This window comes from Adiantum capillus-veneris, chromosome 1, assembly GCF_014529385.1.
Source record: "Adiantum capillus-veneris isolate H3 chromosome 1, ASM1452938v2, whole genome shotgun sequence".
In the NCBI taxonomy this organism is placed as follows: domain Eukaryota; kingdom Viridiplantae; phylum Streptophyta; class Polypodiopsida; order Polypodiales; family Pteridaceae; genus Adiantum; species Adiantum capillus-veneris.
This window is the reverse complement of record NC_140931.1, coordinates 87,419,159-87,439,160: the sequence shown is the minus strand read 5'-3', so window position 1 is coordinate 87,439,160 and position 20,002 is coordinate 87,419,159. Positions and strand designations below refer to the sequence as shown.

At 44.7% G+C, this 20,002-nt stretch overlaps 1 protein-coding gene across 1 annotated transcript in view; it reads right to left on the bottom strand.

The window, feature by feature from the left end:
- Positions 1 to 20,002, bottom strand: part of CBP20 (CAP-binding protein 20) — a 115,189-nt gene that overhangs the window by 59,344 nt on the left and 35,843 nt on the right. Inside the window, exon 2 of the mRNA XM_086518332.1 lies at positions 4,292 to 4,515. Coding sequence (XP_086374458.1) covers positions 4,292 to 4,515 — 224 coding nt within the window. The remainder of the gene's footprint in view (positions 1 to 4,291; positions 4,516 to 20,002) is intronic.

The window sequence follows — 20,002 nt, the reverse complement described above, 5'->3', positions numbered from 1 at the left end:
AGGAGTTAGCTTGTCCACATGCACATAAGGTTAGATATGCACGTGACATTCCCCCTTTTCAAGATAAGGTATTGGTACCAAGTTGCATGGAATCGGGATACTAAGGTACTTCGCGTACTGGATCCTTGGTACTGCTTCAATCTGGCTTAAGAAGGTTTTTCTCTTACACAAGCTCAACTCCTTCCTGTGGGTACGCCCTTGGCGGCCTTGCGCTCACACCAAGGTTGCTTTTTCCCACCTCAGGTCGATTGACTTGCCGCAATGTGCAAGGTTTGCTCTCCACGAGAGGAATAGAGGAACTATGGGGAGTCTAGACAAGCCCTTCTTTTCTTACTTGCCACTCTTCAAAAGCATAGATTAGAGAGATCAACACACCCAAGTTGTCTTGGGTTACGTGCAATCTCAAACAAGCAAAAAAAATTGTGGTTCTTTAGGTTCTTTTTGTGAGTGATAATACCGAACACTACCAAAGAGCTCTAATACCAATGTTAGGTGCCGCTGAAGTGATTGATGGTGATAGCTTAAGATGAGTACTCAATACCTACACAAGGTTTGTCACAAACTGCTCACGTGTCAAGTCACTGAAGAGCAAAGCCACTGTGCAAATCCTGACTGAGGGGCCTAAACCCTAAGTGAAGAGGTAGCAGCAGCAGAAGATGAAGCAGCCTACAGGACCATCACACACACACACACACACACACACAAAAAAAGATACACAACTAGCTGATGACATGGCACATCTGTACGGATAGCCCGGATTTTCCACTGTGTGCTAACGTGGCAGAACAGTACGGATTTCCGTGAATTGCACTAACATGCTCACGAGCCTGTACGAATTTTCGCAATTTGCGATGCTGACGTGGCAGTTGTACGGATTTTCGTAAATCACGCTGGGTCTTAATAAGAGGTGCTTCATTGCTATAAGTGTCACAGATACCGAAGCGTACACTTAAATACTTCTGTAATTAGTTAATTAAATTCATGTATCCACACGGAGCGGAACTTAGAAAATAACGCAAAAAGTGAACACAGCACTAGGAACCAAAAAATGGGCTAGTCCCCCCGCCCTCCATCTTAGGAGATTTTTCTATTTGTTCTAAACTGTTACAAGCACATAAACCAAAAAAGTTTATATTGTTCCCTGTCTCGAGAGACTATTCTGATGCATAGATTCATGAGTCAATTTAGCTGAAATTTATCATACCTGTAGCCGAGAGTGGCTAATTTTGCTTCGCTCTGGAATTTTCTTGGCGGAAAAACTCTTTAGTGCTGTCTTCTCGCTTGTGTGGTACTCGAACGGGAGCACCTTGGCTGAAATTGACGACTCGAACTCGACAAAGTGTTGAAAAACTGAGCGAGCAGTTTCTACGGCTTGCTATCTGCCAACCGTGGTGTTTCTAAAATCTTAGGCTAGTTGCTATAATTTTTAAGTCTTATTTTAATGTTAAGTGATTTGACCGCTTTCTTACTAGCCTGGCCACTCGTTTCTTAAGGTATTAAACCTCAGACTTAAAAAGGAGCTTTAAAACCCCGAGTTTTTAGCCAATCTAGAGCATTAATAACTTGGCCGATTTCATGTCTCAATCTATCAGCTCCCGCCAGGACGTATTTCCATTGTGTCCATCCGATCACTCAGCCATCGTAAAAATATTAAATTATAACTTTTCTGAGCAAACTAAGGACATCACCTTATTCATGTGCTTGTTTTGAACTATTTTGTACTGCATCGGCTACTGTTTTACTTATCATACTATCCGAATACAAATAAATTTCAAGATGGCACATTGCATAGGGAATTTATCCGTTCATTAAAATTATTAGTTGGTATCAGTAAATTCATAAATCATTGTGTGCACAAAAATCATTTTGATTTATCTGTAGCCGTAGCTAAAAATATTACATCCCTCTGGCTTCTAAACAGTCGTCCTCAGCTGTAGGGCTTCATGATACTTATGCAAGATGTCTGGAAAATCGTTCGATTATGATTCTGTCATCCACTGAGCATCTAGAGGGGAGTAATTCTTGAACTTTCCTAAGTACTTACGATGAGTTCTTCCAGACTTCGGTTGGCGCTCTTGATGATGGATAGTCTATTATGAAAGAAGTATTTCTTTAGTTTCATCTACCTCACGAGGATCTTCTATAACTGGTTCTACAGAAGGTTTGCCAACGAAAGGTCGTAGAAAGGCTCATGTGAAAAGCATTATGGATTTTCGAAGTCTCAGGAAGATCCAATCTAAATGCAGCTTCGTTAATCTGTTCTGTAATCTTAAACGGGCCATGATATTTGTTGGAAAGTTTTACAACTGTAAAACTTTCCCTTTCTGATTGGCTTGTTTCTTAAGTCTCGCTTTATCGAACTTGAGAAGAACAAATTGTCCTTCAATTAGCTTGAGATTACGACGATGTTTATCTACTAATTTCTTATGCTTTTCTTGAGATCTAAGGATAGCACATTTCACTCGAGTGTAAGCGGTATCTAGGTCTTGAACAAATTCATCAGTTGTGAATATCTTATCCTTGGTGAGAAGGATTGGGGGAAGATGTGGTTTGCTATAAATAACCTCGAAAGGAGCTTTGCGAGAACATTAATCTTCCTAAGAAGAAATTTCCCGCTTTTGTTTTCGATGACGAAAACGCTTTTCCAAGGAGGGAGTAATGTCAAGGCAAGGGTAGGACCAGGGAGGCACAGCCCTAGGCTAGGCATGCAAGGTTCAACGGTCTCCCAAAGATAAACCAAGAGTCTATAAAAGGAGACAAGTTGGGTGGAGAAAGGCATGCATAGTTTCCCTGCCTTACAACATCAATAACCTCCAAATGAAGAACCTCTAAGAGCACCCTGTCATGGTAATCTCCTAGATCTACAAGGTACATAGCTGCCAAAGCGTCGCCTAAGGCAGCAGAGGACAAAACAGGAGTGGTAACTGCAAAAACACAAGGCAGAAGAGAAAGGGAGGGTGATTTGGCAAAAAAAGAGGAAAAGCGCTAAAGAGAGAAACTCTGCACGAGGAGAGAGAAAATTCGGGAGAGAGAGACCCGAAACGTTGGCAAACTACCTCCCCCAAAAACCTCATGACCCTAAAATAGAAAAAAAAGCAAAAACTGCCCATAGGCGGAAACCAGTAATATACCCCCGACCTGGGGTCACTAAGATGCAAACTAAATGACACTACCAGCAGTACAGGGTGGGCAAAACAATGGCAGGAATAGGCCAATAATGAGAAAACTACCTTCCATAGGCCAGGCACACCCAAAAACAGCCCTCACTCCCTATGATAGGCCCCAGGGAGATAATGGGGCACTAGTAGCTATGCGGCCAGGACCTGCCAGAGAGGTGACAACTCCAGCACTTTTATCTACATGTGTATATGTGTGATTGCTCCAGCACTTGTTATGTGATTTTTTGCAATTCTTACACGCATAGATTGATTTCTTTAATAAATCTTCATTCCGCTGCGTAAACCCAATTTGTCTGACAAGAGGATCATGGCCAGTGTGCCAAAGTGTCAACAGCCACAACACCTCAAGCAACCATCGACATGAAAAGGTAAAGGCATGTAAGCAAGCTTCACATATCAACCTTCTACTTTAACTTGAACACACACATGGGGAAGACATTGTAGTGTAACCTCTGCTCCAAATTGGAAATGTAAATGAGCAATGTAGAACAAGTAGGCACCAAAAGGCCTCTGCCAGGATTCCAAAGAAGGGCTCGAGCCATGATTGAAAGGCACGTAAGCAGACCTCACAGCTCAACCTTTTCCTTCACCTCGAAAGCAAGGACATTGTAAGTGTGTCATAACAGGTAGGCAACTAGAGGCTTCAGCTACGCAACCAAAAAAACCGCCCGAGTCAAGATTAGAACCCTCAAAAGTGCTCATGAAAATCTCTTGATGAGCAATGAGTCTTTGGCTGTTACTCAAAATGAAAGGGAATCACCGTTGTCATAGGAAGTATTTACAGCTGAACTTCAACAAGTTAAGACGGTCCTTGGAAGTATTTCTGAGACTTGAAGTGTCCATTATCACATATTTGGGTTTCATCATCCGATATAGAATGCTTCATCAATGTGTATACCAATGAGAAATGTTCCTTTGAAATGTAGAAATATCGAATAAAGAAAAAAATCAACCTTCAAAAGCATGCTTGGGGGCTACTCTGCACATTCAACAACAATGACTGGAAGAGAAATGTAATCATCAACCTACAAAATCAACAGAGGCGAAAACCTATCCCAGCTCTAGCCATACCAATAAAAGATTTAGATATAAGCATATAGCAAAGAGCTTACACAACAAAACAAAAGCCACACGGGGTCTTTGTGTTCTTGTCCAGTCCCATAGTGATTTTCTTTATTTCACCACATCGAGAAAAGAGATCATAGATTTGCTCCTCTGTTGTGTAAAATGAAAGATTGCCTATGTAGACTGTGGTGGATGTCTGCAAAGCTACTTCAAACTCATCTTGAGTTCCAGGAAATCTGCGATCTCGATATGGAGAAAGTACTTGAGTATTCTGCACAAGTCCAGATCAAATCTGTATTAGAGAAAAGAATTTAATGATAGAACGAACTGAAGCACCAAACCTAAAAACAACTATTTCAACTTTAAATTAAAATTTCCTCCTGCAACCAATAATTTACCTACAGTCACAAAGGCTGTTAACAAATATGTACATAGACATGAGCATTCACAACACGATAAGATAAACATGAAGCAACTCCTTACAATTTCACTGAGTGATTATGCTTACAACATTCTTATAGAACCCAGTCCTGACACCTACAGATTAGAAGGTTTAGGATTTAGGATTTAGGGTTTAGGTGCCATGTAGCAATGGCACTAAGCAAATTCTTGACAAGTGATGAGCGTGGATCTAATAGATGCCACATGGCAATGCCACTGAGAAAATGTGAGCGTGGATGACCACTGCTAAAGTTACCTCTAGAGGATAGTCATATCCTGGATCCACTATGAACAGAGCTGTATGTGTCCTCCATTACGGCCCTTGTTTGTAGGCTTCCTAAATGGTGTGGGCACGCCCTCCTATGAGGGAGGATGACTTATTATGGCACTTACAGCATATGTGCACACTTTATTTATGTTGTGGGCTACACATGCGATGCTGTGGTTTTTATCTGGCTTGTCATTGAGGTGCAATCCATCGACTACATACACAGGGCTCCCTCACATCCCCCTCCCCCCCCCCCCCCCCCCCCCCCCCCCCCCCCCCCCCCCCCCCCCCCCCCCCGCTTTTAGAATATCATCAAATTCTGGGAGTAAATTCAGCTGCATGGAGGCCTCTATCCATCAAGCTCTCTCAGTGTTCTCTCTCCCTCTCCCTTTATCTCATGTGCGCCTCAAGTGCCCACCTTCCTCTTGTCAAAGAAATGGGAAAGATACATGCGCTGCGCAGAACGAACGGTGGAAGAGAGAGGAGATGAAAAAACGCAAAAAGAGGGAGAGAGGGAGTGCACAAAGACCTTGATACCCAGTTTTAACCATAATAAATGCAAAAAAAAACCGTGGTTCACAGTCGTACACATCTCCTTCTGTCAATTTGATCACACGGAACTAGATGCATGTGTGCTACTTATCCTAGGCTGCATGTTGTGCCACTCAATGCTCACACCTCCACAAAAGTGCAACAACACCCAACTACGCCTTATACAATCATTTGTGAAAAGGGTTATGCAGGGGTTGTATGTACTCTAATGAATCCGTCCAAGCATGCAAGTCCTAAGGCACTCACAAAGGTGCCAAACTAGGTTCACCTAGGCTTTCCTAGTCTAAGGGTAGCATTAAGGACATAGTAGCATGACCCCATGGCACATAGAGCCACTGTGCATCTAATGCTCTATCCTGCTTGAGGTGAGACTATACTGAGCTGTTGTTCGCATCAAACGGGAGGTATTTGCTTCACTTTCTGCAAGTCTTGTAGACGCAAATGGTCTAAACGGGTCCACAATCAATGTCCTTAAGACATCTCCATCACACTCCCAAAGATGAGCAAAGAGAGCTTGACGTTGAATAGTACCTCCGATCCTAAAACAGCTGTCCTGCAATGGATGGCACTACTTTGACAAGCCTTGGAGAGACTTGAAGACTTGAAAACCAATCAAAACTGAAAACACATCACATAGATTAATGCCTTCAAGAGACTCAAGAGGCAAGTTCCTTTCAGACATGCATTGGCCACTAAGGTACGCGCCCCTAGCGGTATTTCTTAATTATAGAAAGTGTTGGAAGATAGTAAAAAACTCTCTTCTTGGAGAGACCAGTCTCAAAATCTGAGTATAACTCGCACACGAAAATAGCTCTAGTTCTTAGCAACTCTCAAACGCTTATCTAAAATCAACCACTCCGGCAATCCCATGTAGAATCAGCAAAAAGCATCTGCATTGGCTCTCCACATCAACAGTGGGCTGTATGTTTCTTTCTATATTGAGAGTTGGAAAACAGTACATGAACTCTCGTCTTGAAACAACTGCTTTCAGAATCTGAGTACAACGTGCAAATGGCCTGCAGCTCCAGTTGCCAAAAGCAACTCTTGAAGTCTATCAAAGCTACTCCTTCCGTAATAGTAGCTTGTACATGTCACAAGTGTGATGAATCATGATGTGGCATGTTACCAGTGGACAAAAGGGGCCAGTGAGAGGTCGGACAAAACCCTAAATCCAGGCACATCAAAAAAACGAACGCCAAGCAGAATTCAATCCAACGCAATTTGAACCGTAAATCACACTTAACGTGGCAAGGCTGTGCGGACGGCAGTTTTTGGGCCTATGCTTTTGGGCTTAGCTTTTGGGGATGAAAAGCATCAAAGTGGGGCGCCAAGATTTAGGGGCACTTGTACCTTCAAATAAGAACCTAGGGCCCTCTCTCTGGCGGATGAGCTTGGGCGCCGTGCAAAGAGGAGAGACCCATGGCAAGTTGTTCTTCGTGATTCATCAATCAAGAAAGGAATACCAAAAGGGGTGCCTGTCTTTGGGGCCAGTGCATCTGGAAGCGGAACTCCACCGCTTCGTGTCGACTCTTTTCTCTCATTCTCTCTCTCTTATAGTAAGTCTGTATTACCTGTTCTTCACATCCTTCCTCTCTCTCTCTCTCTCTATCTCCCCACATCATGGGTTTGGACCTCTCTCTCACTGTTTTTAGAGTTTCGACACCACTTTTTTGTTGTTTTTAGGGTTTCGTCACTGTTCTTTGCTATTTTTCAAGGTTTTGAAACTGTGTTTTTGCTGTTTTAAGGGTTTGTCACTGTTTTGGCAGTTTCGAAACTGTTTTTGCTGTTTTTTAAGGTTTTGCCACTGTTTTTTGCTGCTTTTTAAGGTTTCAACTTAGTGTTTTGCTGTTTTTAAGGTTTCATCACTGATTTTCTCTAATTTTTTAGGGTTTCACAAGCAATTATAGCTGTTTTAGGGTTCTCTTCTTTTTTTTTTATGTTTAAGAGTCTCTCTCTCTCTCTCTCTCTCTCTCTCTCTCTCTCTCTCTCTCTCTCTCTCTCTCTCTCTCTCTCTCATTCTCATGAGAAGAAGTGCCAATGGCTTTAGAAGTGCCAACAGCTTCCCCAACATGTAAGAAGACGCACCCCTCGCCAGCCGCCCACAAAGCCTCCACGCAGACAGGGAAGAGGATGTCGGCAATAGAGCAGAAAATCGAAGAAAGCGATGGTGCAACTTTCAAACCATCAAAAAGAAGAGGCCATAGGAAATCCTATGCCGCGTGGAAGAGATCGTCCAAGCTCAAGAAGTTCAAAGAGGGAGGAAAGAGCATCTCTTTCCTTACCTACGATGGCACCTTTGGTGCTACGGACAAAGTCTTGGCTTTCATCCAACAATTCATGCGGCGTTTGGAGATGAGGGCTTCACGGAGTCCTCTAAGCTATGCCATATAGCTATGCACTTTTAAAACACCGCCAGGCAATGGTGGTCTAGCCTACGAGAATTGAGAAATGAAGTGGAAGAGTGGAGGAAGGAGAGGAGCACTATTCTTGAAAGATGGACTGAAGAAAGAGATGGAATGTGGAAAAGGATCGCTTTGTTCGAGGAGAAAGTGATCATCCAAGATTCCACCATCCAAAATCTACAAGGTGAGCCTCGTGAAGCCAAGAGTGGGCAACTTGAAGGAGGGGAATTTTAGCCTTCCATGATGGAGGAGCTGAACACAATCAAAGAACAAGTGCGGGTGATCAAGGAGGAGGAGGAAAAGAAGTCATCTTGGGTCGAGGTCATCACGAAGACACAAAAGAAAGTGGAGGCAGCCGAGAAGTGGATCGAGGTCGCCAAGAAAGGGAAAGGTGAAGAGGCTTCTTCTACACCTACCATCATTAACATGACCCTCGAAGAAGAGCAAAGAAGGCGGGTACGTGCCTTACATGTGAGGATCACCGGACTCAAGGATGTCAACAATGTTGAAAAAGAGGTCACGGGCATATATCCTTTCAATACAGTACAGACCAAGTGTCAAGAGGGAGGACACACACCCGCTATACATTTACACCAGAGAGTTAATTTGTTTATCATAGAAGATCTATAGTCGTCTATGTACAGCAGCCAAGCCAGTTCTCTCAGTGGAGGAGATCACTACTTTCTTGACTGAGACATTGCAAGATGCAGTAGCAAAGGCATACCCACACACTCAGCCTGATCAGAGACGCCATTCTGGGAGTATGCCTCTATACAATTGGTGTGACGAGGAGTGTAGAGAGACGAGAGCACAGCTTCAGAGGGATCTTCTCCCAAGGGTCATCAATCACAGACAGTCTTGAATAGCCTTCAGGCGCCTTGTCCGGACGGGAGAAGCGAGCTTAGATGAAGCGAGACTTATACCAGTTGTTCTTGAGTAGAGACTCAGGAGAGGCGTGGTGTTTCTTCCATGAGCACTACCCTCCCCCAATGATTACTTCTCTTGATATGTGGGGTCTGTATGCAACATCCATATATACGGTCCCTAGATAGACACCCCTTCCAGATCCTCCTGAGCCATGCCCATCTATGAGTACCTTCTTTACCACTGAGATGGTAAAGACGACCATTGGCAGGATGAGGACCAAGAAGGCATGTGATCATGATGGTCTAGTAGTAGAGCACTTTATACATGCTAGAGATATGCGGGCACAGGTTCTTCTGTTCAAACGTCTCATGTGTGAGGGTCTACCTAAGACTTGGAGACTCTCTACTATTGTGCCTATCTTCAAGGCAGGTGATCCTATGGAGCCTGGAAACTACCGTACTATTATGATTGGACACACATTGACACAGTTGTATGCATCTATCCTTGAGCAGCAATTGAGCAGATGGGCAGAGAGTGGAGGCATATGGGCAGTGGGATAGGCCAATTTCAAGAGAGGCTCGGCTCTCCACTCTTAACCATATTCTAACACTCAGAGCCATCATTGAGGAGGGTAGGGCAAATGGAGACTGATTTATTGTAACTCTGTGGATTTCTGCCACGCATTTTCCGAGAGCCAAATTGATGCGCTGACTACTGGAGATGAGAGTGCCCATTGAGTTGATTTGGGGGATCATGGCTCTATATAGTCAGTGGTGGGACATGTACACACTCTAGAGGGGATAAATGATTTAGTTAACTCTACTATTGGAGTGAAACACGGCTGTCCATTGTCTCCTACTCTATTTGGTATGTATATAGATGAGGTTTCTTATTACATTGGCACAGAAGGTGACAGAGGTGCCCACTTGGCAGGGACATGGATTCCATTGTTGTTTATATGCTGATTATATTGTGTTGATCTCTAACTCACTAGAGGGTATGCCGCAACATTTGAATGCATTACATGGCTTTGCGGAGGATACTGGATTTTCTGTAAACCTTTGAAAAACCAAGGTTATGATCTTTAAACCACACCGCAGTGGATCAGGTGACCAGCACCTACATTCACTCATGTTTAGGAGAATGTGTACACGGATGCATACACTTATCTTGGGGTAGTCTTCACTGGGCCAAAATATTTTTTGAAGAGAGCAGCAGAGGCTAGCCTAACCAAAGCGTATGCAATCTTGGGAGGATTGGAGAGGATGTGTTCGCAAGTTCAGTTCCAGGAACCCCAAACAAAGCTCTGGCTCTTTGATACCTTGGTAGCTTCAGCTAGGCTCTATTGGGGACACTCTATGGGTTAGGATGGGTGGAGAGGTATGGAGAGGCCATTGTTATCTATGATCTCACAACTGATTAGAGCAAAAGCCTTCGTGCCACACTAGATCATTATTGCAGAGTTAGCAGCCCCCCCGATGGAGAGAGAGGCGCTTACTAGATCAATCTCCTTTATGCATAGTTTATGGGATACTACCAGAGACAAATATGTCAGATTGGCCCTTGAGTCCTCCAGACAACTAGCTTTACAAGGGGACACATCATGCTGGTATGCACAAATGCCATATATTTCTGTCAAGATCCTGGATACGAATCACAATCATTGTAACTTATCAACAATCACATTCAGATTGCGTTGATTTGTTCATATATGTCTTGATCTACTAAATCTCGTCACTATCTGATCACATCGTTTCACATTTCATGCAAACATGCTAACGACCATCCCCCATAAGACAGTACATTCACAAAGCATGTATTCAACAAATCAATAATATAAGTTTACACTGAACACTCAGATGCAAAGACTTATTCTATTCATCTCGTCCAAAACTGTCGATGCTTCTATATCACTGCTTAGCCATCTCATCCTTGCGGAACTCTTGATGGGACAAGATATAATCTATGCTATGGGTGGCCAGCCCGGAGACACTAGCCGTACAAGGAGGTGCCCTAGATTTGTGTGAAGCAGCAGAGTGGTGTAAATCTAACACCCCCTCTTGACACCTGATGTTGAACAAACCGCGTGAAGCTGAAGATATGAGGCAAATGATGAAGATGTTTGCTGCGATGTCCAGTGAAGGATACTCCATGAGTGTAGCAGCAGTCTGGGGTGTCCCAACCTCCGAGAGATCTCCATGGTAAAGTGTCGTCACGAGCAGTGTAGCAAACTGCTGTACTCTGCCCCAATACAGGTGAAAATATCGCGTGAAGGTCTCAAATGTGAAAACAACTCCTTGTCGTGAGAAGAGTGCCAATAGACCTACATAGTACACGTGTCCTGCCCAATAGAATCTGTGGTGTATGTAGTCAAAATGTCTAGAGAAAATGGGAAAGCCTAGAAACCGTCATGAGAATGACCGAAAACCTGTCAATGCATGAACTTGTAACCCAAGGTGGCTAGGTGGCTAAGCTGTGTAAAACTCCAGGAGGGAGACTGCAGAGACCACCACCAGATGCTGTCTTGTCAGTAGGTAGGGTAATCCAAGATGAGGGGAAAGCTAGACTCAACAATCTGCACTGTGAAGGGCCTCTAAGAATAGTTGTGGTCAGACCAAGCTGTCTGCATCGTGATCATCCTGTATGAAGAAGGGAAGCCAGACTGAGCAGTCTGCACTCTGAATAATCTTTGAGAAGTGAAGTGGCTGTCAAAGCCGTCTTGATTGTATCTCCTACCTCCTATCCTCTGGTGTCAAACCAAAACATAATCCGTGCCAACAACGCCACCAAACCGCATCTCGGTGTGGCTCTCAATGTGAATGAGCTGGGAGTGGCCTGCTGCCCAAGTCTGCTGTAACGAGGGTGAGTGTAAGCAACTTTGAAGGTAGCAATCTAAATGATCACAAGTGTAGAAGAGCAACTGCACTACCATCCAAGCCAAGTTCAGGGTGACTCCGGATGTAGTCGCGTAATGATGTCTGATCTCCCGCATCTTGCAACTAAACTCTCCAAGAGAGTCCAAAGCACTGAAGTCCCCACTCCAATCTGTAGATCCAAGCAATAAACATGTCCAAGAAGAGATCCAAGATCCTCTCCCTAAGTCCATGTAGATGCTCCTGTGTAAGCAAGTGATCTGACATGTCGAGATGAAGTGGTAAGTTTCTGTCCACCCAAGATGGTAGTGTCTTCTCAGGGAATGTCAGAATCCCATTTGCCATTAGCATGGCCATATCTCGTGTGAACTATGATGGCTGGATTGAATGGATCTTCCAAGGATCGTACGCCCATAAATGATCAAGCCGATGTCGAAGATACCGTGTACTGCAGCAGTCACTGAGAGACCTCATGCACCACAATCGAATGGTGTCCTGGCAGGAGGTAACTTCATCCTCTGTAAAAAACTCAAACCATGTGGCTGCTGGCCACCCAGAAACACAACTGCGAGATGATGAAAAAGCTGCTGTCCAGCGATTTTCAGCGTGCTCGTATATGGCTGAAATCAGTGTACAATGGAGAGGATGTGCCCCGGTCCTGGAGTGGGCAAGGCCCAGCAACCCCCCTATACTGGTTGAAAAGCGCAGGCTGCTGGGGCCCAAAAACGCAGGTGTATGGCTGCCCAAAAACACAGCTCCACCTGAAACACCTTGATGGAGCAAAGGAAGTTCCGGCGATGAAACAGGCTTCTGTGGCTAGCACTGATGGGGGAGGGTAGAGATCTGGTGCTCTCAACCAAAAACGCAAGGGGAAGGATGAGGTCTTCCCGATGGATATCCTCCAACTGATGGCGTCCCCCCTCTTGGTGTAAAAACGCTGGCTGATCTGATCCCTTGGGAGGAGAACCTCATGCGGGAAGCACCCAGACCATGGAGAGTTGAAGCTCTAATACCATGTGAGAGTGCGTGTGTGCGGAAGTGTGAGAGAGAGAGAGAGAGAGAGAGAGAGACAAACGGGAGCATAGCAATATAAAATATATTCGGATAAATAGGATTTATCACTTATTACTGAAGCCAGAGGATATAGAGAGAAATAGAGAGAGAGAGAGAGAGAGAGAGAGAGAGAGAGAGAAGATCGAGACAGTACTGGGACCAGAAGATGAGCTGGTCCCCCCCACCCCCCGGTAATAGTATCTTTATTACTGAGGAGAAGTCTATGCAAGCACTTGAACCGAACGTATTACCACGTTCGTTCTAGAATAAGACTTGATGGTTCCCGGAAGCCTCGGCTTCCTATTCCTAGAGCAAAACCCTATCCCAAGGAACTTCCGTTCCTTATTCCAAATGTCACATGACACATCCAACCCTATGTGTCCGTGGACAAGCTACATCATGATCAGGGTTCAGTCAGTCCAGTCAGTCTAGATTAGAAGTAATCTGGCACTTTTGTGATTCTATTCGTAGACCGTGCATGCCCAGTCACTTAGTGTAGATGCATATCCTCTGGTTGCACACAGCATGATCATAAGCATTCCCATTAGAATCCATCAGAATAAGTCAAGGAAATTTTCTAGTGCATTTAGCCTATTTTACCTATTTTTGGCATTTTTCACTTATTAATTTAAATGACTTTCCAACAAAAGTAGGTAGGGCAATTTGGGTAAGAAAATATATAAGCAAAACAAAGTTAGCACTAAATGGCAGAAGAGGCAACTGGAGCCAAGCTCAGCACGCAACTTCTCAACAAGACTACTTGGTGGATTCCCTCCAAGCAAGAAGCAAGATCCCCCCGCAAGATCCTCTCAAGACTAGCGTTTTTGCAGAGCCATTGCCTGGCGTTTTTGCACCAGCACACCATCGCCAGAAGACAACTGCAGATAGCGTTTTTGCATCAGATTCCCCCGCAAGCAGATCACAGCACCTAGCGTTTTGGAAGTTCAACAACAGCTAGCGTTTTTGAACCAGCTTCCCTAGCGTTTTTGGACTCCAGCACATGCAGCAATGCAGCGTTTTTCATCAGTGAAGTACCTTCAAGTTCAGCCATAAAAGGTAGCAGATTCAGCCCGGTAACCTCAGTTTTCAGCCTTAAGAAGTCTCTGTTTTTCAGCCGTAAACCTGCAGAATTTCAGCGACAAAAACTCACAGAAACAGCCCCAAAAACGCTGGCGTTTTTGGACTAGTCGCAGATTTCAGCCCATAGCGTTTTTGGACAGCAGTAGAAAGATTGCAGATTTCAGCCCTTAGGTCGACTTCACCGTTGTCGTCGTCGACATAGCCTAGACTTGCATCAGTCTCATGCATACCATTTGTACCGGATTGTGCAATCATAAGTAGACCGCTCTCCCCGACGAGAGTGGGGCCTTCAGAGGAGGGTTTTACAACGTCTCTGGTGTCGTATTTCTCTTCTCTCTCTATCTCTCAATCTCATACACTTGCACGCACAGTGTCCATTCACTTTGTTTGTGATCATAGCATATTCTCTCATTAAGAACGGAAGGCTCTACCTTCTATAAGAACAAAAGGAACCTTGAGCACAGTTCGGAGCATTCATCTTGAGCAAAGCGCAAACATTCATTCCGCTGCACCTAACACCAAATAGTTGAGAACCAAGGTTCTCGACTCTGGATCTCACCTTCCAAACTCAGGGCATAGCATCCTTGCAACTCTTTTCCGACTCGATTTCCAGAGTCCTCTTCCTACAGAATAACTCTGCTTTCCTCGATACGGAGTCCTTACTTGGGAATCCCCACTTCCGGATCACAACTCGAGAGACTACCTCTCTCCGATCGGTGGATCTACTTCCCAAACTCGGGTACGAAACCCTTGGGCTGATCTCGCTCTAGGTCCTCAGAGCGCTTTCTCCTGCAGAGGCTCATGCCTTTCTCTGCTCCTACTCCCTCACTGAGAGGAACTACACCTGCAAACAAATACTTAGAGATCATAACATGAAAATCGTTACCTTCAAAGTCTCGACTCTCGAAACGCAACTCGGTTCTCAAAAAGCAATTCCCCGGAAGAGATCTCTACATAGGAAATCCTCTCTTCTAATCCTACACACAAAAGAGGTGTGTTCTCATGTTCTTTCTCGTAAATCAGCCCTGTCTACGACGTTTATGGGCTGAAAACAGAGAAAAACAGTAGCTTGTCGCGATGGAAACACGCTCCGTAGGCACTTCTTCGCGAAAGAACTCGCGCACTGGGTCCTAGCAACATCTGGTACACGTGGGGCAGCCATGGGCATCACCAGCAACGTCTTCTTTGCGGCTGAAATCTGCAGCAGCATCTCCTCCTTGCGAAAACTGGTCTTCCCTCTAGGAGAGGGCATGTGATGCTTTTATAGCTCCCTGGCCACGGCAAAGATAGCAGAGCACTGGCTGCCCGCGTAGAGATCGTGGCTCTTTTTTTTTCGTTGTTCTGCCAGAGAGAGAGAGAGAGAGAGAGAGAGAGAGAGAGAGAGAGAGAGAGAGAACGCTGGCTGATCTGTTGCCTTATTTATCAGATGGCTGCCCACTTATTAAATCGACGACCAACGTATTTTAAAAATAGGTATGAATCTACCCAAAAACTCAATAAAACCTTATAAGTTAAAGACAATGCTTTCACAGCACTTCCCAGACGTCCTTGGATGCAATCACATGCACAGTTGCAATGCAGACATAGACTTCCTCGCGGGAAAGCATTTGCTTTTCCGAAAAGCAACCTGCTTTCTCAGAAAGCAATTGTATTTCCTCAAAGTTTCCTTTGAACCCATCTTCATTCAAGTGCTTGCTCTTCCTTGTGCACAATTCTAACACAGTTCGGAATTTCCTCTCGACTATGGATATCCCCTTTCCGATGCACCCATCACCCACCTTGTGACGCATCAGGAATACCCATCACCTAGTCCTTTCCTACCAAACTTACGATACAATCTCCTTCGCGATGCTCTATGTCACCCATCCTATGACGCATCAGAGATGTCCGTTCCCGGATGGTCGGATACTGCTTCACGATGCTCCCTGTCACCCATCCGATGTGAAGCATCAGAAGTACCCATTCCTGGTGGCCTTACAGATATTCCCTTTCACAGTGCTCCCGTCATTACTCTGAATGACGCACTAGGAATACTCTGTACTCGGATGTCTCCAATGAGAAAAACACCCTCTCACTTAAAATTCCAATAATTCATTTTTCTTGGTTTTCCAAGCAAGAAAACCCTCTCACTTATAAATCCAAAAATTCATTTGAAATTATTTTTCTGTCAAATAAAGCCAATTTAGCAACACAGAGAGAGAGAGAGAGAGAGAGAGAGAGAGAGAGAGAGAAACGCAAAAACGTTGGTGTAGGGGAAGAGGGGACGATCAGCCCCGCATGACTACCAAAACAAGCAGACCCATACAATGATCAGATGATAATGAAATGTGTATCCCCCTGGCCCCATATATATGAGTGCCCAAGGTGGGCGCCCAACTCAAGTCGGCAACTGGCCCCAAACTCGGACGGCCGGACAAGTTACAACTTATGCTATGGGTGGCCAACCCGGAGACACTAGCCGTACAAGGAAGTGCCCTAGACCTGTGTGAAGCAGCAAAGTGGTGTAAATCTAACAGATAAAAACAAAAAATCTAGATACTACAAATGTCCATACCAATGTCAAATGTAGTGGAATTGAGAGAATAGGTAGAATCAAGCAATCACACTATCAAAATCCTTTGCATTAACATTGTGTAATTGCTTTGCGTCAATGAATGTAACTTTACATTATTGATGGTTCCTTCTAGATAACTAAGAGAGGAAGTTGTCACAAAATGATGATGTGGCATGTCCACATGGATGAATTTCAATGGATGAAGCACCACTCATGGGGCCCGAAACCCTTGAAAAAATAAGCTTGAACCTTGAAGGGGACTTCCATAAAATGCATTGACAAGCTAACCTGGCAGATCGTATGAATGCTGAAGTGGCAGGGCTGTACGGATTTCCGTGTTTTGCGCTACTACTGCCACGTGGTAGGCTCTATGGATTTCTGCAAATTACGCTAGCTGCTTTTGGGAGTCTCCAATGCTAGCTTTTGGGTGAAAGTGCTTTTGAACTAATTGCTTTTGGAAAGTTTATAAGAGCCCTTGGGGCCTCACTTTGTAGAGCATCTGGACGCAGAGTCTGAGAGTAGAGGACCCTCGGGAGTTGTACCTTGTTGTGATCAATAAATAAAGAAATACCGAAAGAGGCACAAATCTTTGGGGCCAATGCTTCTGGGCACAGAACTCCGTTGTGCCGTCTCTCTCTCTCTCTCTCTCTCTCTCTCTCTCTCTCTCTCTCTCTCTTTTTTTTTTTGGGGGGGAAAAGTCAGGGCTGTATATTACTGAGTACAATATAATCCCCAGCGGATGCCAAAATAGCCTATCACGTGGGGTGCACAAGCTGAATGTAAGGATGAGAGCCACTATAGTGACAACTCGACTAGAACAATCTCATGGTGGTCGGTGTGATGAGTGGAGGAGAAACCACCGAGGAGGGGCATAATGCCATGTAATCTGGCCACCTGTAAGTGTGAAGAAGAGTGGGGATCGGGCCCAACGCCGAAGGAAGGCAAATCGACGAGCCTCGGCTACTCGAGATGTACCTGAGGAAGAATCCCAGTGAGGGTATCCTGAAGGAGCTGTGGAGCCGCACTTAGAATGTGAAGACAACGAGCTCTCCAAACATTCCATAGTGTAATGCTAGTGATGACTTAAAAAACTTCATCACGTGTCTGAGGATCCCCCTGCCAAGCAATCTGTGGTAGCATAGCCAAAGTCCCTCACCGATAACCACTCGAGGTAAGCATAAAGGCTGGATCTGTGTCTGAGCCCTCGTAGAAAAGATGCGGGCCAGGCATCGGCATCAACCATGAGACAGATCCCCAAGGGAGAAATCCATGCTGAACACTCGCTCTGCTAAGTAAAAAGCAAACTGCAAGCCACACTACATGAGAAGTTGAGCATGACCAAAGACAGTGTGCAGGTGACTGAAGTAGTCGCAAAGGACAGCGAGTACATAACGGATCATGACCCATAGTAGCTAGCCAAGTCCCAACTGGAAGTCCTGCATATGCAATCATCCACATGAAAAAAGAAATACGACGAGCCGCATGTAAATCCCAGATGGCTGACCAAAACTGTTGTAGATAGGCATGGGAGAGACCTGAATGTAACCAGAAACGCATACAAGTGGGTTGCTCTCTCTCTCTCTCTCTCTCTCTCTCTCTCTCTCTCTCTCTCTCTCTCTCTCTCTCTCTCTCTCTCTCTCTCTCTCTCTCTCTCTCTCTCTCTCTCTCTCTCTCTCTCTCTCTCTCTCTCTCTCTCTCTCTCTCTCTCTCTCTCTCTCTCTGTGAGTTCAGTGATTTTGAAGTTTCTATTCGTGAGTTGCTATTGATTTCTCGCTTGGAGTGTCCAAGCCTGTTATGGTGGTATTAGAGCTCAGAAAGATTCTTCTTCTACGGAGGATCCGATCCCTTTTGCAAGGACACAAATTCTAGAGGAAAACATGACAGAATATTCGAGATTTTATATGTAGAGAACATGACAAAACGGTCGATCGAGATTTTATCTATATGTGAAAGAATCTCCGTGTCTAGTTCTCAGACTTATCAGCCACTCCCACCCTTCGTACATCGCCCATCGGGTGCGCCCCCGTCTTCATCGCTCTGTCTTTAAGAGCATAAGCCATAAAGAACCCCAGATTACACATGGGTTCTCGCAGAGAAACAACACCTCTCAAAGGAGGGAAGGGAAGAAAAGTTGAAATCCGGCACAGGAACTGAAGAAAAAAATGAAGATTTGGACAAATTCTTGGCGGAAAAGTTTACCAGAGTGGAGTAAAAACGTCAACTGCAAGTTGACGCGTGTGAAAAGACTGCTCAGATACTCCGAAGACCCAAGATTTGCAAAACACCGGAAAGTTACTCGATTGACAAGATCCATTTGCGATGAAGTGAGGCCATTGATTCTCCTCTTAGATCGGAAGGAAAGTTGAAAGGACAGACGAGTGCGGAAAAGCGGAACTCGCAAAAAGAGCTAGATAGAGTTCTTGACCAGAAGACAAGCCAAAGAGTTCCAAAGCAGCCGAAGAGCGCAGAAGAAAAGGAAAGACGAAAGCAGGACTGGTACCAGACAGTGTGGGGACCGACCCTGATCAGATGAATGAAAACACCAATTTTTGCGAGGCCAGGAAGCCCTTTATCTTCTTTGATGGAGGAGCCAAGGCCAACTCCAACCGAATTGGCGGCTCTACTTGAAATTATGCCCGAGGAAATGGAGCCACAGGCGGAGGCTGCTCTAGCGGCACCCCAACGGGATGTTGCTATTACACCTATCATTGGCAAACTACATTTGCATTGTCAAGGGTATTTAGGGCATGAGGACTTTTACATCATGCCTTTGGAAGGGTGTGACGTCCTCCTAGAAATCCCTTGGTTCCACAAGAACAGCGTCGTGGTCAATTATAGGGCATAGAAGGCCATCTTGCAGAATGAGAAGGGCAAAGAGATTGTACTTGATGTAAAACTAGAAGGCGAGTCCGTCCCACTTGATGAATAAAATCCAATCTTTTTGTTTATTCGATCTTCTTGAAAGAACTGAATGATGATCAAAGGTCAAATATGTCTGACCTCAAAAAGGAACCATAAGAATTTATGCAAGCTCAAGTTGATTGTTTCCCTGAAGGCTTACCAAGAGAGTTACCTCATGCATGTCCAAAAGATCATACAATTGATTTGATTCCAAGCAGTACACCACCGAACCGGCAACCTACCGAGTTCGCCAAGTCATTGAGTTTGTACAGCAGTTTGATGTCGCCTTCTCTGACGTCGCCTTCTTTGGAGGATGGTTTATGGAACACTCCAAGATGCGAAGGGCAGCATTTTACTTGCAAGGAATTGCACAGACATGGTGGTCTAGTCTATTGTTACGCAGAGAAGCACCTGTGACATGGTTAAAATTCAAGAAAAATTATCACGTCAACTTGGATATCAAATAAATATGAAAGAGATGTCATCACCGCTTGGCATCACTTGTAAATGACTGAGAAAGATACATTGGATGACTACTGCCAGAGGTTTTTGGGATACTTAGTTGCCAGTGTCTTCGTTACGGAAGATTATTTGAGAGACCAGATGAAGCGGTTTTTGCTACGGTTTGCCAAAAGAGATTTGAGAGCATTGTCTATAACAGAAGTCTGACTCCATTCAGAAAATTATGGGACGTGCTAAGCAAGGATTTGGGATGCATGCCGGCTCATGGATAGGACAGTATCCATCTCATTAGGGCAAGAGTCTTC